The sequence below is a fragment of the Mauremys mutica genome, chromosome 8, assembly GCF_020497125.1.
Source record: "Mauremys mutica isolate MM-2020 ecotype Southern chromosome 8, ASM2049712v1, whole genome shotgun sequence".
Lineage (NCBI taxonomy): Eukaryota > Metazoa > Chordata > Testudines > Geoemydidae > Mauremys > Mauremys mutica.
In genome coordinates, this window is record NC_059079.1 from 102571872 (window position 1) to 102595794 (window position 23923).

Genomic DNA, 23923 nt, shown 5'->3' on the forward strand with positions numbered 1-23923 from the left:
GGGAAAAAAGAAAAGCATTGAATGACATAACTGTATTTTACTTAGATTTCTTGTTTGTTAAGATATATGCTATACAAAGGGAATGATTGTTGCCACTGTTTTGAAACAAATCTCTCACACACACACATGCACACATTGGTTTATGCATTAAGGATGGAGTTCAGAAAGCCAGTGGGTGGGTGGGTTTTGGCAGATGTGTGGGGTTTAGCTGAGATTGTTGCTTTATACAAATCAAATCAATGTATGAAGAACCACCCCATTTTGCTTGCAACAAATGCTCCCCAGTGCAATTTATGTTGATCCTTGTTCACTGGAATATTAACAGCCACGGTACTGCAGTATTTAAAGAGCGACATCAATATAAATAAGACAAGCACAATATTCCAGAACACATTCAGTTTGTTCCTTTGACTCCATGACTTCCCACAGCTCAGCAAATGCAATTGCCCACAGCATTTTCCTGGACAAGACGACTCTCTAATTTGTTTAAGAGAAAGAAGGGTGAGCAAAAGAAAAGACAGTTATGGCTCACCTCTTTTTGGGAAAAAAAGTGTTTATTTCTTTCTCTTATTCTCTTGTCTGTTTGAAATGTCTTCTCAGCTGACCTGGTTCTGTTTTGTAGGTTGCCTTGAAACAGGACACTTGGATCCAAGGGAAACAATCAGCAAAAGGTATTACAAGAGGTATAATTCCCTATTTTTCACAGTACAGTCTCTTTAGGCATGGGGACACATCCTTAGCTAGGATAAGCCGTCCTAGCTCCACTGACTTCAATGGATTTGTTGTCTTCAGTGGAGCGAAGACAGTTTACACCCGCTGAGGATCTGTCCCTGAGATTTTGAAAATTCAAGTCTTAGAAAACCCAGCCATAATAAATTCTGGGAATTTCCTTTCTAGGACTCACAGCTCTCTATAGATCTCTGATTTATCTGTACATATATTAGCAGCCACTAGAGGGTATTGGTGGATACTGATTTTTTTATTTTATTAAAGAGGATAATTTCCCACCCCAATGCAGTCTTAAGCAAATATGAGTAAGAAAGTCAACAGACAGTGCTTATCTATGGCAAGTAAATCTTGATGCATGCAGAGGGATCCGTTGAAGGCACTGGGACTACTCGCAGTATGTAAAGTTAAGCAAACGTCAAAGTTGAGCAATGAGTCTTCACAGGAAGAGGGGGTAATATAATGCTCAAGGTGATTCAAAAATAGAAAATCCTGATCTATGATTTTGGATGTAGAAGAGTTTAGAAATAGAAATCACTTTACTATACTTCAGGGAAATTCTTTGCAGGGCTGACATTTCTATTTGTTTTAAAAGTAGAATATAAATACCAGCGAATAAAAGAAATGAAACAAACAGAATCTATTAAAGGTGCCCCAAGAGTAAGCAGCTTTTTTGCTTTTATAAAATTGTTTACAGTCATTGCTTTTGTTATTACTGGTGGCAATTCTTTTCCCATAGATTAATAAATCTCTTTGGGTCCTTCTGGAAAATTGGGCCTTTTGTTAAGAAACTCCGTGAGCACTCTCACTTTTGGGATTAGAGGTACGATATCAGGTATCTTAGGTATTTTGTTTAAAGCCCACTTTTGCAAAACTTTACCATTAATAAAAATGTTTTCATTCATTCAAAAAAGAAGTAAACAAAAACAGTTTTTGGTGTAGATGAAGGCGTCCCCCTTCAGAGTTTGCAGCACAAGATGGCTTGGTGCCAGTGCATAAGAACCAGTGGGTACGACTGATTAGAAATCTACCAGACACAAAGATTTTAGTAGAAGTTTTTCTTTATCTAAGCTTTATAAATAATAATATTTAGCACTTCTAGAACCTCTTCTAGCTGCAGATATCAAAGCACTTAATAAACATTAATTAATTAAGCCTCACAAAGCCCCTGTGAGATAGGTACATTAAATATTATCCCCAATTAGCAGATAAGGAAACAGAGGCAGAGAAAGGTTTTAGGGCTCCAACCAAAGCTCTCTTAAGGGAAGGTCTCCAATCAGGGCTTTATAACCTGCTTTGCTCTCACTCCATGTAGGAGACAGGAAATGACAAGACACAGTGCACGGGGCACTGCCAGATCCTACGCAGCTAGTGTAACACACAGCAGCCCTTAGGCCAGGGGCGGGCAAACTTTTTGGCCTGAGGGCTGCATCGGGTTTCATAAATTGTATGGAGGGCCAGTTAGGGGAGGAGGCCGTGGCCCGGCCCCCACCTCCTATCTGTCCCCTCCCTCTGGGATTCCTGCCCCATCCAACCCCCCATTCCCTGATGGCCCCTCTGGGACCTCTGTCCCCTGACTGCCCCCAGACTCCCACCGCCCCATCCAACTCCTCCTCTCATTCCTGACGGCCCCCCCAGGACCCGTGCGCCATCCAACCACCCCTTCTCGTTATCCTCTGACCGCCCCCGGAACCCTTGCCCTGACTTCCCCCTGCCGCCCCATCCAACCTCTCATCTCATTCCTGATGCCCCCCCCCCCGGGACCCCTGCCCCCATTCAACTCCATTCCCCCCCGACCACCTCCACCAGCCCCTGACCACCACCCCGAACTCCCCTGCCCTCTATCCAACTCCCCCTGCTCCCTGCCCCCTTACCGCGCTGCTGGAGCACCGGTGGCTGGCGGCGCTGCAGCCGGGCCATGCTGCCGCCGCCGCCACCACCATGCTGCACAGCGCAGCGGGTCAGGCTGGGCTCTGCAGCTGCGCTGCCCCAGGAGCTCACATCCCCACCGCCCAGAGCATTGCGCCGACGGCGGAGTGAGCGAGCTGAGGCTGCGGGGGAGGGGGGACAGCAGAGGAGGGGCTGGGTGTAGCCTCCTGGGCCAGGAGCTTTGGGGCTGGGCAGGATGGTCCCGCGGGCCAGATGGGGCCCGCAGGCCGTAGTTTGCCCACCTCTGCTTTAGGTTGTTCTAAATTTCACCTAGGGCCTCAGCTCAACCCAGGCTCAAGAGAGAAGCAAAGTGGCTTAGAGCCATCTTTTCCATCCCATCTCCTCTCCTCAGCCATGCTGAGTGTAAACTGCTGAGGACTCAACCCGTAATTTGGTAGTGTCACCTTACATATGCAAATTTTCAGGCAGTTGTCGCCTTATTCTCTAGACCCTTATCCAGTGGGATAACTTCGCTCCACTGAAGACATTTCCTTCAACTCAGTCAATACTTCAGTGCAGCGTAAGGCTGTATTCACTCTTTTCTCAGGCTTTGGCTACACTTGCATTTCAAAGCGCTGCCGCGGCAGCGCTTTGAAGCGCTAAGTGTAGTCAAAGCGCCAGCGCTGGGAGAAAACTCTCCCAGCGCTGTCCGTACTCCACCTCCCTGTGGGGAATAACGGACAGCGCTGGGAGTGCGGCTCCCAGCGCTGTGGCTTTGACCACACTGGCGCTTTGTAGCGCCGCAATTTGCAGCGCTGCAGAGGGTGTGTTTTCACACCCTGCTGCAGCGCTGCAAATTTGTAAGTGTAGCCAAGCCCTCACTCTGGTATTAAGCACTGCAGCAAAGACTGGCGCTGTTACAGAACAATACCTCAACGAGTGGATCAACGTTTAAAGAATATGTATAACCAATAGCTGTTTATTCCCTTTGTATTTTTCTTGAAAAATCTCTTGAAAATTATCTCAGCCTATCGATACAAATCATTTGGATTCTCCACCAGGCCATTACTGCACTTTTTTCACACTTTCTGGTCTTCATTCTGTAATCTGTCCTTTGCACCTGATGTTTCTTTGCATTTGCTTCTTATCCTTAATTACTCTTTGCATTTCATGTTCCTCCACATTGGCTTTTTGTTTTAAATTCCAGCTATATTTAATGCTAGATGACATGCAAAGCCTTTGGGCAGACATTAATCTATCGCTGAACATTTCCTCTTTCCCCTCGGTCTTCTTTCCCTCTGTTGCTTCATCCAATTCAATTTCACTCATCGCCACGTTCCCCCCCCCCATTCTTCCAAAACTCACTCCGCTGAAATTCAGTGTCCTCATTTCATCCCTTTCTCTTTTTAATTTTACTTAGTAACCTGAATTATTACTTGCACCTGTCCATTTTCAGTCATGTCCCTCAAGGTCAAGTTCTTATCAGGTAGTTGAAATCTCATCACAATTAGTTTCTTTACATCATAGACCTTTTTTATTTTTTGCCTATCCTATTCTGAACAAAACAGAAATGCCAATCACAGTGCGTTGGTGTGGGGTGGGCGCTGAACTTCGACTGGGATTTTCAATGATGCCTTCAGGAGTTTGGAAAGATTGAGAACCTCTGCCCTGACTACTGTACCCCTTTCAGGAGTCTGGTTTGTCTTGTGTACCCCAAATTTCATCTCACTTAAAAACGACTTGCTTACAAAATCAGACATAACAATACAAAAGTGTCACAGCACAATATTACTGAAAAATTGCTGACTTTCTCATTTTTATCATATAATTATAAAATAAATCAACTGGAATATAAATATTGTACTTGCATTTCAGTGTACAGTATATGGAGCAGCATAAACAAGTCATCTGTATAAAATTTTAGGTTGTACTGACTTCACTAGTGCTTTTTATGTAGCCTGTTGTAAAAATAAGCAAATATCTAGATGCGTTGATGTACCCGCTGGAAGACCTCTGTGTACCCCCAGGGTACACATACCCCTGGTTGAGAACCACTGAATTAAGGGTACGTCTACACCATGGAGACTCTACCGACATATTTACCTTGCCATTGCTATGCCAACAGAACCCCATAATGCAGATGACATTCCACGGATGGTAGGGTTTTCTGTAGGTGCAGGAACACACTTCCCCACACAACGGTGGCTACATTGATGGAACATTCTTCTGTTGACATAGCTGCATCTATAGTAGGGGTTAGGTCAGCACAGCTTTGTTGGTCTGAGGGTTTTCATGCCCCTAACTGATGTCGCTTTGTCAACCTAACTTTTAATTGTAGATCAGGCCTTAGGTGCCGGAATTGCATCGCCTTTCAATGGAACTTGCATCTAACTCCTTTAGCCACCTTTGAAAAACCCCAGTCCCCTACACGATACCTATAGGAAAATCTTTAGTGAAGGCCAAATATGGCAACTGATCTACTCTTGACGATCCCACTGATTCAATGGGAGTGCGGCACACAGAATGGCCACAGGATAGAGTTAGTCAACAGCAGCCACTGGCTCCGAGACTGGAAAGCTCTACTCTAGCTCCGAGAGCGATACTTGGAGAGATACCAGGCCCAATTCAGTTCTGATCTAAGTGGGAACAACTCTTCCCCCATTCTTCTAAGTATATACTGGTCCCTCCAATCCATAAAGGAGTGACAAGGGGCTGCCACAGCTCAGCTGGGTAAGGCAAAGGCCATTGCCACTGGAACAGAGAACATATAAACAAGCTGCAGTCTTTAAAATAAAAGATCTGGGCGTTAGCCAGGCCCAGTGCTAAGAGCCTGATCCTGCAAGGTGCTGAGCACCCTCAACTCTCACTGAAGTCAATGGAAGTTGAGGGCCTCGTGAAACTGCCTTTGTCATTTTTTTGGTGTTGATATGCTCTTCTTCAAATTGAGAGATGTATAGGCAGTGGCGGATTAGCCAGTGGGCCAACAGGGCCTGTGCCTAGGGGCCCCAGCCAATTGGGGTGGCCCCAGAAAAATGGGCGGCCCCACGCCCTGACCCGCTCTGCTCACCTAGCACTCCAGCCAGGGTGCAGGGATGGGGTGCAGGGCCTTGCGTTGCTCTGCCCACCCTGCACTCCAGCAAGGGAGTGCGATTGGGGCACAGGGGATTGCCTCGTTCCACCTGCCTTCCCGGCACTCCTGCCAGTGAGCAGGACTAGCCTCCATGCCCCGACCTTGCTCCCTGGCAGGAGTGCTGGGCAGAGGGGGCGGGGGAAGCCCCTGTGACCCGACCCCATTTCCCTGGCGGGCGCAGCAGGGGGACTGCAGGTGCAAGGGGTGGGGAGGGGGCCCCAACTTGCTCTGGCCCAGGGCCCCACAAAACCCTAATCTGCCCTTGTGCATAGGAACACAGGACATAGCACTGGAAGGGACCTCCTGGGTCAATGAGTGCAGACCTCTGCTATTGCACGCAACCTGCCCTATAACCCCAACTATTACAGGCAATCCCTGTAATCTAATACCCAGAGTGCGAGGAGACAGACAGGCAGATAGACAGACTCATGGGTACACACCACATAGGTTTATCCTTTTAAATTTTCTTCTGGGCCAGCATGGGACTAAAACTATACCCAAGTAAGGGGCAGTTTAGTGTTTTAACTTGTTTATGGGATAGAGTCAGATCCCATCGATGTTCCAACTTTTCACTGTGTTGTAATTGCTTGGGAAAAGCCATGCAATACACAGATCCCCTGACTCAGTTCCAGTTGTAGATTAAAATGGGGCTTTAGCATTTCACTGTCATTAAATCCTGGCAGAGACTTGTTGACAGAAGTTGCTAAATATCTTGCATAAAATGTGATAATTTTTAGTCTATCTTCCCTGCACTAACAAAACTTCCTTGGAGACAGGAGAGTTCTAAGAGTTATCAAGGACAGAACAGAACTTCCAGATGATTTTGAATCTGGTTTAACTAGCTCAATTTTTGCCTATGCTGGCAACAGATGTCACTTCCCCAGTAATCGAAAGCCCTGGCAGTAATTTTTCCATTAAGAAAGTCTCTTAAGACACTTCTGAGTACAATCAGGCACTTTTGTGATCAAATATTTTTGCAGAATCTTTTACATTGATTACTTTTACTGTCCGTGGAGTTCTGACACCAAAGCTCCTTTATGAATATGAAGGACGCTATTCCTTCTTATAGTATCAAGGCAGTAATTTCACCCAATTCCACTCCCTCTGCAACCAAGGGTAAAATTCCTCTTGACTTCAATGAGAGCAGGATTGGTCCCACTACTACACCTATTACTTGGCCAGCATGGAGATGTTATCGCGCCACTGGTGCTGCATTACACACTATTTGAATGCCCATTATCTGGCCAACATTAAAAATAGATTATCTCCTGCTATTTCCAGCATTTAAGGGTGAAATTCTGCCACTGTGTGTGGGGGGGGGCAGTGAACTCAACAGGAGCCCCCATGGGATGCTGACAGCAGGATTTGGCCTTATCCTGACGTGGGTTTTTTTGGTAGTAGTAGTAGTATGGAAACATTTCAAAACTATCACTCTGTGGCAGTGAAGTCACTTTCCTTATTGATGAACCATCAGCGGCTCTGTCAATTTACTCACTCTGATCCAAACCCCACAGGAGTTAGTGGAAAGACTACCATTGACTTCAGTGGCTTTGGATCAGGCTCTAAGGTCCCCATACTGCATGCCATTCCCTTCTGTCCCTTGGGAGCCCTTGGGCTCCAAGCTGTTATGTAAAGAGAAGAAGAAGATGATGATAATGATGATTACACTCACTCATCATAGACCAATTCATTAATATGGTATCTGGACACATTCTACAAATGTTACAGGTACATTGTGGATACGAGAAGACACAGCTAGTGGCCTGAACAACACGGGGCTACATATCTAGTGGTCTCTAAAGGTGGCCAGTCTGAGGCTCAGACATATTTCCAGCAGCAGGGAATTTCAAAGGCAATGATTCACCAATGAGAATCTTGACCATGAGCTCCATCCTCACTGCATCATTAGACTAAGGGCTTGTCTACACTACCACTTAAGTTGATGTAAGTTGTGTCCCTCAAGGTGTGAAAAAAACACTCCCCAAGTGATGTAAGTTGCATCGACTTAAAGGGGTGTCTACACCGTGCTTGTCGAGGATGTAGTGCAGTAGTGAAGACAAGCCCTAAGTGTGTGCACTGCCTGTAGCATGGCCCTAATCCACATACTCCTCAATCACGGTTAGTTTTACACTCTTACTCAAACCAGTTCATCTAGAACAAACCAAATAATTGAAGGAGAGACACTTTCCATGGTGACACATCCTACCTTGGTGCTGTCCAAAGAGTCTTTGTGTACAAACGCCTGCACAAATTCTTCAGGCCCAATGTGACTCAGCCTTTCCTTTTGGGAGACGGAGAAAGAGAGAGAGAGAGTAATCCCCAGAGTCTCTTCTTATTGGCTTTGCAAGACTTTAGCTTTACTAGCCAAGTTTTGGCATCAAGTTGAAATGGGGCTTTAATGAAGTGCTATGCAGCCAGCAAGTTCCCCACTTTAACTTTCACAAAAACAATCAACGTTACTGCACCAGAAACAGGGGAGTGATAAACAGGGGAGAATAAAATCATCTCACTACCTCCAGCCAACAGTATATAAATAGCTTGTGGTGGCGATAAACCACACTGAAGACCTGTCTGTATTGTTCATAAAATGGTGGGCCCGTGAGGCACTGGGCTGGAAGTCACTAGATCTGGGTTCTGTTCCTGGCTTTGCTGCTGACCTGCTGTGTAACTTTGGGCGACTCACTGCCGCTCTCAGTATCTCCATTTCCCTGCCCATACAAGGGGGATAACCAATGCTTTGTGATCTCCAGTGATAAGTAAAAGCTCAGTACATATTGCTTTGGCCCTTACTACTACTGCATTCGCTAAACAAGACCAAAGGTAGCCGGGTGCCCAAGCGTACTGACTAAATGCAAATGGAGGAAATATGGCAGTGAAGATGCATGCACCTAGATACCCGGAGAGCATCAGTCCAGTGTCAAAAATAAAAGTAAATAATGTATCGAACTGACAGTTAAAGGACGAGGGATGTCCAACAGCTATAAAACAGTTGCGGTTTCCCTCCCATCATGAGTAAGTGCCACTAAAATGGCAAGAGGTGTTACAGGTTAAAAAATGAGCTAGTGTTTGCGATCCTGCCTGCACAGGATATCAGTTTAGCTCCCCAAAGAATCAGGCTCCCTGACACAAGCTCAAAGGGAGCATGAAGTAACATTTCTTGAAAGGCATTAGCTCTACACGTTTCGTTGAAATGAGACATTTCCCAGGGTTTCAGAAAGGAATGATCATCATAAACAATGAGTGCTCCTGCCCTACAGCTAACAAAGCTTCTCCTTCTATGCTGGAGAGAGCTACTTCCTACTGCCCCATAGCTGTGTCTCTGGGGTTTGACATCTGTCAATACATTTCAAATGGATTTAGAAAACAAAGTAAGATGTGACATTTTACAGGGCTTGATATCGGCATCACAATTGATTATACCAAGGCTGGCTGCTACTAAGTTCTTAATGAACTGAGCTCTACAGGCCAAGTTCTGATCTTGGTTACATTCGTGCCACTCCCTTTGACTTGCACATGTGCCCAAGGTCACACTTTATCCAATATATGAAAGTAGGATAGAACATTAATTACATTAGCTACCTCTTGTTATTATCATGCCAATGTGGCCTAGTGGGTAGAGCACCAGACTGGGTCTCCGGAGACCTGGGTTCTAGTCCGAGCTCTTCTGTTGGCCTGTTGGGTGACCTTGGGCAAGTCACTTCCTCTCTCTGTGCCTCAGTTTCCTCATCTGTAAAATGGAAATAATGATACTGACCTCCTTTGTAAAGCTCTTTGAGATCTACTGATAAAAAGCTCTATAGAAGAGTGTGGCAGCCCGGCTGGAACAGAACGGCCCTTGCCATGAGCTCAGCATCAGCCGTTAAACAATAAACTCAAAATCTGGCTGTAGGTGCCTTTAATTATCGAACAAAAATAAATGGTCACTGCTTAGTCACAGTTTGTTATGCAAAGGCCCTAACCTGGCCCCAAGCTTGTGAACTAGTACAGTGGTTCTCAACCAGAGGTCCGGGGCCCCCTGGGGGGCTGCGATCTGGTTTCAGGGGTCCACCAAACATGGCTGGAGTTAGACTCGCTAGGGCCCAGGGCAGAAAGCTGAAGCCCCACCATGCAGGACTGCAGCCCAGAGCCCTGAGCTCCAGCGCCTGGGGCTGAAGCTGAAGCCTTGAGCAACTTAGTTTCGCAGTGCCCCTTGTGGCATGGCCCCCCGGGCAACTGCCCTGCTTCCTACCCCTTAATGCTGCTGTAGCATTTCTATGGAGAAAAACAATAGTTGTGCTACAGTTGGGCGGTGAAGTTTCTGTAGCATGTTGTGCAGTGGGAGGAGGTTCAGAAAGAAAAAGGTTGAGAACCCCTGGACTAGTACACAGGCACCTCACTCCCATCTCAGCCTCAGCAAGCACTGCCCTTCAGAGAAACCAGGCAAACCTTCTTAAGTGGCCTGCTGGCTCTTGATTGGTCAGTCTCTCTCCTGGCCCTTCTAGGCCTCTAGAAGACTAAATCTTGTTGGTAGTCTGGTCTGAGCAGGTTTTCCTTAAGCGGGGTGTATCAGGGAGCCGACACCTCCAGCAGAAAGCAGAGAAGGTCTACTAGACCCTGTCATAAAAAGCTAGTTATTAATTGTTATTATTATTCCATCAGGTTATGATTTATTATGTGTGTAATTTTAAATTTTCAAGAGAGCATTAATTAGGCACCGAAGAACCACTGACTTTCAATGGGAGTTCAGTTCCTGAATCCCTCAGGCATTTTTGAAAATCCCACCTGATCTCAGTAATGAATTATTGGTGGGTATCTGAGCACCAAAGTGAACTCACTCAGCTCAATCTTGAGAGCCTCACCTCGATAAGGCACCTGCAAAGTCAATGGGCATTTTGCCTGCGTCAAGACTCCAGGGCTGGTCCTATAAGCAAATCCCATGGAATTTCTCTGCTCCTCATAAGGAAATGTAGGTGATAGGGTAGCTCAGATTGCTGAAGAATAATCACCATCCTAACGAACTGCAGAGTAATTACTACACCTGGTGCAAGGAAGTAGGAGCAGACACAGTGGAGCTCTGTTTATAGTGAAGTGGAACGAAAGCTGCAGATTGTTTCAATGCATCATTCTTTGTACACTGCAGTAAACTCATCTTAGAGTCAAGTTGTTCCATGCGGGGAAAAAAACCCAAACACTGCCACAAAAGGCTTCCGCAGTCTCTGGTGCTGTTTAGTTAGAGCTACAGAAAGCTAAGAGGGCCAAAGTCACATATGCTGAAAACCAACCTTTTGGTTGGTGGATCCTATAGATGGATCCTATAATTCATGGGTTTCATTCCAAAAGATTCCTCTTTGAGGAGCAGAATATGGCCAGCTGTGGGATTAGAAAGCCTTCGAGTTCCATAATATTCCCTCCAACTCTTAATCCTCACACGGTTTCATTTTTTAAGTTATTTTACATTCAGATTAACAGAGAAAAATACTCTTGGGGCTTCAGAAGTGAACAGTGTCCTCCCAGGAACCAGCAATGGAGAAGCTTAAGGGTATAAAAAGATATGAGGACAGATGCAGCGAGGTGGAGCAGCAGTGAGGTTATGATGCACCATCACATAATCTGATGCCCAAATAAATCTGTTAGTCTTTAAGGTGCCACCAGTCTCCTCATTTTTTCCCACATAATCTTTGCCTGGGGAGGTGGAACACCCATGCAGTGGACCTGAAACTGCACGGGAGAGAAGGCTTCATGTCACCCCACCACCTTGAAGAAACTGCCCCCGCCTCACCAGGTAAGGGAGCAACAATCATCAAAAGCCTGCTGAGGACTGGATTGGGTGGGGAGGAGGGGGACAGTAAGACTGAGTGGGCACACTGCTACCTGAAGTCTCATAAGTTCAGGTCTATGAAACTGAGAAAGGAAAAACACCAACGAAGATGCTTGTGTAGCAGAGAACTGGGTTTGAGCAACGTAAAAGCTTGAATATCGAACAAAATTGGGATGATAGAGGTCAGCCATTCCACAGCACCTTCCATTCAAGGGGCTCAAAGGACTTTGCAAATGGAACTGAACTAAATTCATCGCGAAGCAGGGGGATATTATCATCGTCCTCATTTCACAGATGAGCAAACTGAGGGAAAGGAAGAGCCTAAGTGACCTGTGCATAGTCACAGGACAAAGCAGTGTCACATACCCTGCTTCTCAGTCCTCTGCTCTAATCCACTAACCATGGGGGTAGGGATAGCTCAGTGATTTGAGCATTGGCCTGCTAAACCCAGGGTTGTGAGTTCAATCCTTGAGGGGGCCACTTAGGGATCTGGGGCAAAAATTGGTCTTGCTAGTGAAGGCAGGGGGCTGGACTCCATGACCTTTCAAGGTCCCTTCCAGTTCTAGGAGATTGGTATATCTCCAATTATTACTTATTACCTTCCTCCTGCAGTATTGATACTGTGCTAACTATGCTGCAGCAGCGTATGCATTTCACTTGGGTTTTGATGACACAGCTGCTGCTGGGCTTTAAAATGCCACCCTTGAATGCAAAGTTAGGAATTCCACATGTGCTGCACTTACCAATTCCACATGCGTTAGCTGCTGAGCCAGAGTATAGGGGTCACTACAGACGGTCAGGATTTCTCTCTGAATTGACGGCGGTTTACTTTTAAAGGCAACCAGCTTGTCAGAGACAGCAGCATTGATCTTGACTATTCCTTCCTGCCCATGGCTAAGGGTTGCAAGCTTCTGATTCAGGGCTTGCAAAAGCTGATTCATCCTTTTCCAGTAGGCCTGGAGAGGAAACATAACAAAAACGAAGGAGGAGATAAACATACAAAAGCCACAGGTCTCGACAATGGTGTATTTTAAATCCAATTTTCCTACCCCAAAATATCCATAGACTAGCACTAGGCTACCATCTGATTTCCACCAAGACGATTTCAGAAGGCCAGTCAACTTAATTATAGTTTTGCCCGCCAGCTCTGCACCGCAGAATCAGCCTCCAGTCAGGTGTGCAAGCTAGCTGTGCTCCTTCGTGACAGCCCAACCCACGGACCAGCGCCACCGCAGACAGGAAAGAAAGGTGGAGCCACTAAAGTGAGCTGCTCTGGATTTTGACCAATAGTAACAGACAGCAGAAACTGGCCCTTAATTTCCATTTAGTAGTCTGAGGAATGTCAAAGCAGAAGAGCAGTTCCTCGGCTCCCTGCAGCAGCAGCGCTGTGTTCCTAGTGCCGGGCAGAACAGGAGCATTCCACATTCATGATTTGCTCTTTGTTCCCCAAAGGGAGCAACACACTCAACTGTCAGATACTTCCTGGAGCTTTGAAAGGGGAGGGGTGCATGCCTGCAGGCAGCAGAGATCAAAACAGTGAGCAGAGCGGTCACGGCAGGCATTATGGGATACTGGTGGAAGCCAGTTCTGTCGACAAAACAAACAGCGGTTTTCACACTGACGCGTTGTCTCTAACTTTTCGGCAAAAAGCTTTATGCCTCTTGTTGAGGTGCTTTTGTTTTGCCGACAATAGTTGCTTTGTAGTGTGGACACCGCCCCTGTTTTGCTGGCAAAAGGCAGCTTTTGCCGACAAAACTTTGTAGTGTAGACAAGGCCTTTGTTACTAAGGCTACTTCTATGAACACAAGAACCTTTGTTTCTTCAGATAATTATGAAGATTCTTCCAGCATGCTGCTGCCTGGCTCTGATGCAAGAGAGCTCACCCATACTTCTTTCTTATATGTTACCAAGTGCCCAGAAGGCAGAGCTTTTGGTTACTGCAGATCGGGCTGACTCTGAAGCAGTGAAGAGTGTCTGTACACTTTCTGTGGTTTATGCCCATATGGGCATGGACACATCTCCGCTGGTTTTGAATCTCAGTGAACAGAGATGGTTGAAAAATGGGTTTCTCTGCAGAAAATGTTGATTTTTCAGTAGAAATTCAAATACCAAGACATTTTGGCTGGAAATCAAAATATTTCCATTTTCGACTGTAGTATTTTGGTTTTTGGGCATTTGTTTTTCAGAAAAAAAATATACAGAAAGCAGACAATGTTTGGAAAATTTTTTCACTCAGTTGAAAATCCAATTTTCCATCAAAAATGTTTTGACACAAAATATTTATGTATCCTACCTCTAGGATAACAAATTCCTGACTGTTTTTATTTAAAGTAATAAATCAACCCAGCATTGCTTGAATGATTCAGGAACATTAAAAAAACGTTTCACAAACCTTGATCTACATTTCTAGTTTCCCCTGCTTTTGTAGTGAACATTTCACACAGATCTAGAAATAGGCCACAGAAAACAAAGATTCATATAAATGCCCCAGATAATAGATAGAGCAAGAAGAGGGTGACACTGAACATACATAAGCAGGAATATTTCTAAATAAAATTTCTCCAAGAAACTCATTGAAAAAAGAGAGTTACACTCATTTTGCTCAGTGCAGTCTTCTCCAAGAAGCATTTCCCTGTATTTGTAAACAGCCTTATAGCTTTTGCCATCAGAGAAGGATTTCCAGCCTTGTTTAAACTGTAATCAGCAACTGAAAATAACGCTTTAAATTAGATTCAACACTATATTTTGGAATACTCCTGCTGGTAAACATCTTGCCACAAAGTGACATTTGATGATATGGGAGCTAAGTGCTAGAGAGCATGCCATCCTACTCTGCTTCGCTGCTAGCTTAACAATTAAAAGAAGAGTGCCATTGTTTAATATTTAAACAAAGTGTTTAATTCTTAACCAGGAAAGTCCTTCAGAAGATAGCAGAGCCCTGCAGGTGGCTCAGGAACTCAAAATTTTAATTAAAACTTCTCTCTCTAAATGCAAATCACAACACTTGGCAAGCAACCATTCTCAGCATGTGTACTTTTATAAACACTGCACAGAGCCGCTAGAAACCAGACTGTACAAAGGACAGGAGAATATCCTGTAGGGGAAAATCCTGCAGGAGCCTAAGGGAATGGACTAGATGACCTAATGGCTCCTTTCCATCTCTGATTTGTAAGATTCATAGTACTGGCAGCTTTCTTTCAAACAAGCACAACCAACGGCACGGTGCCTCTTTCATGCTGTTTCTCCAAAAGGAAATTTGCATCTGTAGGGTGGGAGTTCTTCCTTAAGTTAATTACAGCGTTTGTTCAGGCGTAATCTCTTGTAATTACAGCTCATATTAATATTTGGAACAGCAGTGATTTGGGCCTGATTCGGAGATGCACTGAGATGCCCTGGGACTCCCAGAAAAGGGAACGGGAGCTGCAGGGGCTCAGCCGTTACTGGCATACAGCAACTGTTCAGGGCTGGGCCCTTCATTTAAGTGGCAAAGAAGCAAAAGCTTATAAGCAGAAGGCTAATCTCTCTACTGTTTTAGCTCTTTTTCAGCACTGCTGCTTAAAATAAAGCATCAATTTTTAATTAGATGTCTTGCAGCAGAAAACCCGCCTGTTCCTAGCCTCCCTCCTGTTCCTTCCTTTCCAAGTTACTCTACGACGTTGACATATTTCCGGCAGCTTGTTCCGTCAACTACAAAAGATCCGTGGTCACAAATCTCCTTCATAGTCAACTGGCAGGAGAGTGGAGTAAACTGTCTAACCATCTGCACAGGGAGCCCTCCTCACCCCTTAGTCAGAGAGGAACTACTCCAATGCTTGCAAAGAGGAGCTGCGCAGGTACAACACAGGAATCAAAGTGCTCCCAAGTCACTGTTAGTCCTCAGGGTCTCTTTTCTGCCACATGCGAAATCAGCAAGAGTTGCACGGCATAATATTCCATGTAATACCTGCAACAATTTAACAGGAAGAGCTGAGAGTCCACCCTAGATCATAATTAAGACTACGTTTATGTCACGGAGGTCATGGATCCAGAGATCTCCATGACATTCTCTGCTTCAGCCCCAGGGGCTGCAGGATTCTGGATCTGGCAGCCAGCGGGACCCTAGCATGGTTCCAATGATAGGCGACAGGGGCCCCCCCGCCAGGTTCCAGGGACAGGTGACAGACTCCTGAGGGGACCCTGCTCAGGGTTCCAGCGACGGGCAACAGTCTCACATGGGTGGAGAGGAGAAGCCTCCAGGGCGAGCGGCTGAGGGTGTCCCATTTTCTCTTTGCGAAATATGGTCACCCTGCAGCTCCCAGCCACCATGGGCGGAAAGCCCCCGCAGCTTCCAGGAACCCCACAGCTCCCAGCCACCGCGGTGGTGGGGGAAACCATTGGAGCCACAGCAGCAAAAGTCACAGAGAGCTCACGGCGTCCTTGAATTTTTGTTTATTGCCCATGACCTGTCCGTGACTTTTACTAAAAATAACCATGACAAAATCTTAACCTGCTATATTATGATTAAGGCTATTTCAGAAAAAGTTGAGCTGTAAACTGGTGGCGTCTCCTGAGTACGTAACACAGTTTAGCAGTAGGATTATATTAAAGGGACCCTGCCATACTAAGAACTTTTTGTAAAATATCGTTTTTCTCTTCAATGCTTTTCACACCTTCTCAGGGCCTACGTCCAGGGACATGCATAGCTACTCCGTCTCCTGCAGGCTTCTGGTACGCTGCTTTTGATGTTCACAGTTTTGTTGTATCCACCTGTCTTGCAGTTAAGTTGTAAGCTCTTTGGGGAAGGAACTATCTTTTTGTTATATGTTTGTACAACACGTAGCTCAACGGGAGTGGGACCTGTGGGTGCTATCGAAATACCTACGAACATAAGAGTGGCCATATTAGGTCAGACCAATGGTCCATATAGTCCAGTCGACTGTCTTCCAGCAATGGCCATTGCCAGATGCTTCAGCAAGAACGAACAAAACAGGGTAATTATCAAGTGAGCCGTCCCTGTCATCCAGTCCCAGCTACTGGCAGTCAGAGATTTAGGGACACTGAGCATGGGGTTGCATCCCGATCATCTTGGCTAATAGGCATTGATGGACCTATCCTCCATGAACTCACCTAATTCTTTTTTGAACCCTGTTATAGTTTTACCCTTCACATCATCCCCTGGCAACGAATTCCACAGGTTGACTGTGCGTTGTATAAAAAAAGTACTTTGTTTGTTTGTTTTAAACCTGCTGCCTAACATGTTCATTGGGTGACCCCTGGTTTTTGTGTTATGTGAAGGGGCTGAAGGAAGGGCGGCCAGCATATCCCTCGGCCCGCGCCGCTTCCCGCAGCCCCCATTGGCCTGGAGCAGCGAACCTCAGGCACTAGGAGCTGCGATCAGCTGAACCTGCAGACATGACAGGTAAACAAACCGGCCCGCCAGGGGCTTTCCCTGAACAAGCGGCGGACCGGCTTTGAGAACCACTGCACTAGATCACCCTTTTCCAGATGCTTGTTGATACTCTCAAAGAATTCTAACAGATTGATGAGGCATGATTTCCCTTTACAAAAGCCATGTTGACTCTTCCCCAACATACTATGTTCCTCTATGTGTCTGACAATTCTGTACTTTACTATAGTTTCCACCAATTTGCCTGGTATTGAAGTCAGGCTTACCTGCTTGTAATTCCTGGGATCACCTCTGGAGCCTTTTAAAGAATTGGCATTATGTTGGCTATCCTCCAGTCACCTGGTACAGAGGCTTATTTAATCGATAGGTTACATACCACAGTTAGCAGCTCTGCAATTTCATATCTGAGTTCCGTCAGAACTTTTGGGTGAATCCCATCTGGTCTTGTTGACTTATTACAGTTAAATTTATTAATTTGTTCCAAAACCTCCACTGCTGACACAGTAATCTGGGACAGTTCCTCAGATCTGTTACCTAAACAGAATGGCTCAGGTGTGGGAATCTCCCTCACATCCTCTGCAGTGAAGACCGATGCAATGAATTAATTTAGTGTCTCCACAACAGCCATCTTCCTTGAGTGCTCCTTTAGCACCCTGATCATCCAGTGGCCCCACTGATTGTTTGGCAGGCTTCTTGTTTCTGAGGTACTATAAAAAAATTGCTGTTAGTTTTTGTCTCTTTTGCCTGTTGCTCTTCTAATTCTTTTTTTGGCCTGTCTAATTATAGTTGCATACTTGAGTTGCCAGACTTTATGCTCCCTTCTGTTTTCCTCAGTAGGATTTGATTTCCATAAATAATAATAGAAAGCAACATAGTGTAGCAGTGGCTACTCCACATGCTTCACTGCAAAGCTCAAGGCCTATTCAACTAGTCCTACTGATCTTCAACACAAACCTTTCGCTGCTGGTGCCTGTAGAGCAAGAGACGGGGAGGGGGAGGGGGCACGATGGAGTGGAGGGGTGTGTGTCAGGGCCAGAGAGGAAATAAGCTGATGTTGGGCTCCAAAACTGGTTGTTATGTAGCAATTTGGGAGTCTACCATTAACTTCACTCCCAGACTAAGCATCTACCTGGGCCGTGAGGCATGCTCCCAGCTGCAGTACAGACATAGCCAATGTGGCCTGCGATGATCAAGTGATAAAACCTGGAAATCCCACTCCGAGCATGGAAGCTTTCCCCACTATATTGCAATCAGGCAGGGCTAATGCAGTCCCTTTAAACTGAGCCTAAAACACACAGTGTAATGTCAACCTTGGATTTTTACACGGACTCACTAGAAAAGCCTAAAAGTAGGAGTTATTTCCAAACTCAATACACAGTGAACGCCTGTGGAAGAGACAGGCTTTTTGTAAAGGGGTCCTGTTGTGGGTAAACAGCAGGTAGTTGAATGGAGGCCAGCTGCCTTAGAGATCTTCCTACAACTGCTGCAAACCTTAAGGAAGCGTTAATTATTCCAGCCCAGAACATTCATGAACTTCTGACTCTGATTTAAGATGTGACAGTTCTCTCCACAACATGGCTCTTCATTTGCCATTCAGAATCCGTCTCTTCCATTGCTGTGTTTCAGATATGGGGTCTGATTCTCCTCTCCCCGATGACTTGCACGGGGATAATTCCAGGATGTAAGTGACAGCAGACTCTGTCTCAGAAGGATCTACCCCAGCTCCATTCAGAATAAGCTTATCACTCAGTATTGTAAGTGCAGATCTCAAATGCAGTCACAATTTACTGCTGCCTGAGCTTTAAATGTTATTTTCTTGCAATGATATGTTCCTAGGACATTTTTCTGTACAGAGAAGGGAGGAGAAATGATTCCCACATCTGTTGGGCCCAGCCCTAATCTCAGAGTGGTCAGTGGGAAAATTTCCAGGGATTGTTTAGGTTGGACATTAGGAAAAACTTTTTCACTAGTAGGATGGTGAAGCACTGGAATGGGTTACCTAGGGAGGTAGTGGAATCTCCTTCCTTAGAGGATTTTAAGGTCAGGCTTGACAAAGCCCTGGCTGGGATGATTTAGTTGGGTTTGGTCCTGCTTTGAGCAGGGGGTTGGACTAGATGACCTCCTGAGGTCCCTTCCAACCCTGAGATTCTATGATTCTATGATTCTATGATCAAAGCAGCAGTAGATTCTGGCCAATTATAGCTAAAAAAAAAGTGGGGGGGGAAGTTCCCCTTTGCAAAAACAATGTTTAGAAACCCCTCCCCACCCCAACACAGTCCTCACCCGTGCCCATCCCTCTCCTCTGTCGTAACATTGGCATGCGAGTGCTGAACAAACTGATACCGAAGTACAAGAGTCCAGAAGACCTAATGAGCCAGATCCCCAGCTACTGTAAATGGGCATAGCTTCACTCAAGTCAATGTGCCCATTTGCACTAGCTGAGGATCTGGTGCAGATAGTTTATTTCTGTCTGCATCCCCCAGGTTGCAGGAGATTGTCTCTATTAGCTAAGGGAGAATCTCCATTAGTTTTAAGGGAAGGAGGGGGTCCTATCCTGTCTGTAGTCTGCAGTCAACAACAATCCGACTGACACCAAGACCTGTCTCCCCTCTGCTCCTGACCATGGACCATTACATGATGTCTCACACCTTCTGATGCAGGTAAACTGAATGCTATGCAGTTTATTCTGTAGGGATCTTTGTCTTCTCCAATGTCGCATGGGTATTAAAGACCCCAAAGCTATTTTTGTAAGAGTCGGGGGGGTTCCCTCAGCGTCCTGGGTGAAAAATTTCCCTGCATGCTATGTGCAGCACACTGTACCCAGGCTGGGGTATACACTCCACCCCAGAGATGGCTGCATTTCAATAGAGCTGTATAATTTATGAGACACACTGCCAGTTTTGGGCTGTTAACATGTACATTGCAATTTATAAGTAGCAGTGAAAAAACGTCAATCTGGCTAGAGGTTTATTTGTGGGAGCAGAGACACAGGAGGAGAAAATCTGGGTGAGACTCCCCTCCCAAACTTTGCCATTGGGCTGAGTGAGGTTCCAGCATAACTGGCCACAGGACCAGCCCAGATACCCGATGCAGCCTGGGGTGTCTCCTTCATGGGGGCGTAGTGGTGAGTCACTGCCATGTCTGGGGAGGCCTTTTTGGGTGCAGTATGTCCCTGGCACTCTCCTTGTGCTCCCTTGCAGCCAGGCTCCATTCAACAATCACGCAGTCCCCCACCCCCACTCTCTTCTAGCATTTTATTTATGGTGGCCTCCTGGCCAGCCAAACCAGGGTAGCAATGCCAGTGTACAGCCAGCCAGTGTATTGCCAGTGGCTATGCCAGCCCAGCCCAACAGCAGCTGCTTCCATTTCTCTCCTGTTTCATGTGGATAGGAGGGACACATTTCCTTTCCCTTCTCTTTCAATCATGCAGTTTTGCTTTGTTTTTTTAACTGGATTGCCCACATCTGTGTCCTAAAGCCTAGAATGAGCCTGGATGCAGCCAATGGACACTGAACTTCTCCACATCCCATGGTTAACCGAGCAGTAATTAAAGACTCTCCATGCACTATTAGCCCTTTTCCTTATCATCTGCATGGGCTTTGTGCTATTTTTAATATCTCTCGGCTTCTGAATTTATTTGAATGCCAGGCCCCTGAATCTGAATTCAAGTCCCACAGGCATCCCCTCTCTCCACTGCTCTGTTCCACTCCGCTATGGATAGAGTTAATGGGTTTTAAAGGCCAGAAGGGACCACTATGATCATCTAGTCTGGCTTCCAGCATAATAGACCACAAGTTGCTGTGTTCAGTTAAGAAGTGCCACTTTCTGCCCCCCAAAGGGGCTGCATTTCACTAAACAGTTGTAAAGCATCTGGGAGATACTTCAGGTTGTATTACCTGTCACAAACAGGCTTTTATATTGCAGGTCACGTAATGCAACACTCATAAAAGATGTTTGGTTTTAGGCTTTAATTCCTGCCCCAGAAGCATATGCATTTGCAAATGACTTAGAAACAGCAGGTTCACTGTTTATTGCAACTAATTCCTGTTACCAGATAATATCCAGAGGTTAATGCTACCTCTGTTTCCAGTCAGCATGTTACTCCACAGGAATCTCTGTATTTCATATCTCGGATTAATATTCAGTACAATGTAGTACATTTAGCACACGATCACCATTTACAGCCAAGCACAAGTGGATTTAGGAGCATGACTCCCATTAATATCAATAGGCTATATCTAGGGCATCACGCTGAATATTTATGGCTTTGCAAATAGCATTTTGTCAGGCCAGTGTATCTAGTGTGATGTGGTGCAATTGCAATGGCCAGGGTGAAGCTCAGAAGAAGTGATTTATAATTACATCACACCCCATTTGTAATTACATCCAAGTACTGTTGTTAATCAGCATAAGGAATAAACTTTGGTAGGCAAACTAAGGACCTGCTCCTGCAGTTCTTATGCAAAACTCCCATGGAGATCAGTGGGGAAATTGATGGGAGTAGTGTCTACAGGATCAGATCCCCAATGAAAAGAGATGCCCTTATCCAGACATTTTTTGAAGATGTGTCTTTGGGGAGGAAGGCGTGTGCTGATTATCCCAAGTACGGTATCTGTGGCTTCTTCTTTCCTGAGGAATTAAACTGTAAAGTGTACATGGCATTTTAATTGCTATAATCCCAGAGTTATCCTCCTGTCCCTGGGGTGACAAAGCTAATTAGCATTAAGGACAACAGTGGCAGTGCTGGAGTATTGTGCATCCTGGCACACACAGATATGTTGCGTGCCAAGTGTGAAGGTACAACCTGAATTTTTCAAACCACATTTGCATTTTTAGTCCCCTATGCAAGGGGATCTTCAGAGGGGAGTTCCCACTGCCTGTGCTGAATGCCTGTGACAGGCATTCACATGTTTGGGGTACTCTCTGGGGGGATTTTTAAACAGAAAAATGGTCTCTTACTCTGAGAGGCAGCCTGGGCTAGAGGACTGAGTACAGGATTGGAAGCCAGTTCCGGTTTCCGTTAGGACACTGTCACATTGTCCCTTCCCCCTCACCGTCGCTATAAAATGACTCACTTGCCAGAAGTGCTGGAAGGATTCCCCAGTCAATCCCTGAAGCATGGCATGAAGATGCAGAGAACTGTCTGGGCCAGTTTAATTCAGGCTACGGCCAATCAAGGTGCCAGCAAGGCACTTCCCTTTGGGCATCTGGCTTCAGGGGAGGGGAGCTGTCTCCACCACTACCTTCCCTTGGGGCTGCTTCCATCTCCACCAAAGGCCCCCTAGAGGCTGTGCTCACGTAACCCATTTGTGAGTTTGGGTTACAGGATCCCCCTCTGGGCCAGTCTGCAAAAGGATACGAGTCTCTTACTGTCTCAGCTCTAGAGAGCTTTGGCTCTTTTTAGGGTACGTCTTCACTACCCGCCGTATTGGTGGGTAGCAATCAATTTCTCGGGGATCGATATATCGCGTCTCATCTAGACGCGATATATCGATCCCCGAGTGAGCTCCTGTCGACTCCGGAACTCCACAAACCCGAACGGCGGTAGCGGAGTCGACATGGGGAGCTGCAGACATCGATCCCGCGCAGTGAGGACGGTAGGTAATTCAATTTAAGATACTTCAACTTCAGCTACGTTATTCACGTAGTTGAAGTTGCGTATCTTAGATCGATTTCCCCCCGTAGTGTAGACCAGCCCTTATTGGCACTTAGAGTTTAAAGCATGAAGGTACCACCAGTTCATCTAGGCTGAGGTCCTGAATATCACACCACCCACTCACTAAACCTAACCACCAAAATTAGACTGACATATTACAGCCCACAGGAGTCTAGACTATTATATGCCACAGGCAGAGAACAGGAGGGACCGAGGTGCACCAGTGCCCGAGGTCCCCATAATGGCAGGGGAATGATTAAGTGAGATACACCCAGATAATCTTGACAAGTGACCCCCACACATACACACACTGCAGAGGAAGGCAACTCCACCCTCCCCTAAGGTCACCGCCAATCTCACCCGGGGGATAATTCTGTCACAGAATTTTTACAGAAAAAATCCCAACAGAATACACCGGGAGAAAAAAATCCTTCCCAATCCCTGCCAATGGCCAGCTGAAATCCTGAAGTATGAGCTGTAGGAACACACAGCATAAACCAGAAGTGAGCTGCAGGGCGGCTGAGCCCTGTCCCCTACCATCACAAGCATCCCCGTCATACAATCGCCATCATAAGTTTGTCACTAGGCCGTGCCCTCTCCCTGGCCAGCAGTGCTCAGGTTTCAGGTGGCACTGGTCCCTTACCTGCTCACTCCTAGAAAAAGGGAACTGTAGGCTCTGTGCCCCAGATAGCAAGTGTCAAAAATCAGGACAGGAGGTGGGGGGCTAATAGGTGCCTATGTGAGAAAAATACCCCAAATTTGGGACTGTCCCTATAAAATCAGGACATCTGGTCACCTTAGCTCCAGTTCACACCAGCTTCTGCCAGCATCACTCTGATGTGAATCTGGCCTGGTAAGTGCTAGGTATCATTCAGATTTTGTCACTTTCAGAGGAGACCCTTTCCGCTCATTTTTCAGTGTTTAAAATCTCCCTCAAGCCACTCAACCGAGCCAATAAGAGATCCCTAAAACACTGTCCAACCCTTGATGGTTTTATACTGAGCTTTAAATTTTTATGGCCTAAAGTGAACAAGATACAAATTGAGCTAGTGTTCTGGCCCACTGACCTTTTGGTCTTTATTGTGAATCCCAGTGACATTAGTCAGGCCATGATCTGAATCTGATGTTCTGTATCTGGATCCCAGCTCCACAATATTAATCAGCTCAGTGATAAAAATCTCTGAACCAAAACCGCTCTGGGTCAGCTAGTGAAAGAAGGTGACAAAAAGGCAAGGTTCACAGTCTACAGGGGCAGACATGGAGGGAATAGAAGAGAGATGGAAAATGAGGAATAAGAGTGGGAGAGGGTATAAGGAAATAAGCCTGGAGAGGAACACGGAAAAAAGGGAAGGAGAGACA

At 46.0% G+C, this 23923-nt stretch overlaps 1 protein-coding gene and 1 long non-coding RNA gene across 3 annotated transcripts in view; one reads left to right on the top strand and one right to left on the bottom strand.

Moving 5' to 3' along the window:
- The window catches only part of LOC123375644, a 47257-nt gene extending 46586 nt beyond the window's left edge, over window positions 1–671 (top strand). For both annotated transcript variants that reach the window (XR_006581540.1, XR_006581541.1), the window contains one exon: window positions 623–671. This is a non-coding gene — a long non-coding RNA (uncharacterized LOC123375644). The remainder of the gene's footprint in view (window positions 1–622) is intronic.
- The window catches only part of RASGEF1C (RasGEF domain family member 1C), a 50669-nt gene that overhangs the window by 20291 nt on the left and 6455 nt on the right, over window positions 1–23923 (bottom strand). The window contains exons 4-5 of the mRNA XM_045026735.1: window positions 12266–12478; window positions 7932–8006 (exon numbers count right to left, since the gene is read on the bottom strand). Coding sequence (XP_044882670.1) covers window positions 7932–8006; window positions 12266–12478 — 288 coding nt within the window. The remainder of the gene's footprint in view (window positions 1–7931; window positions 8007–12265; window positions 12479–23923) is intronic.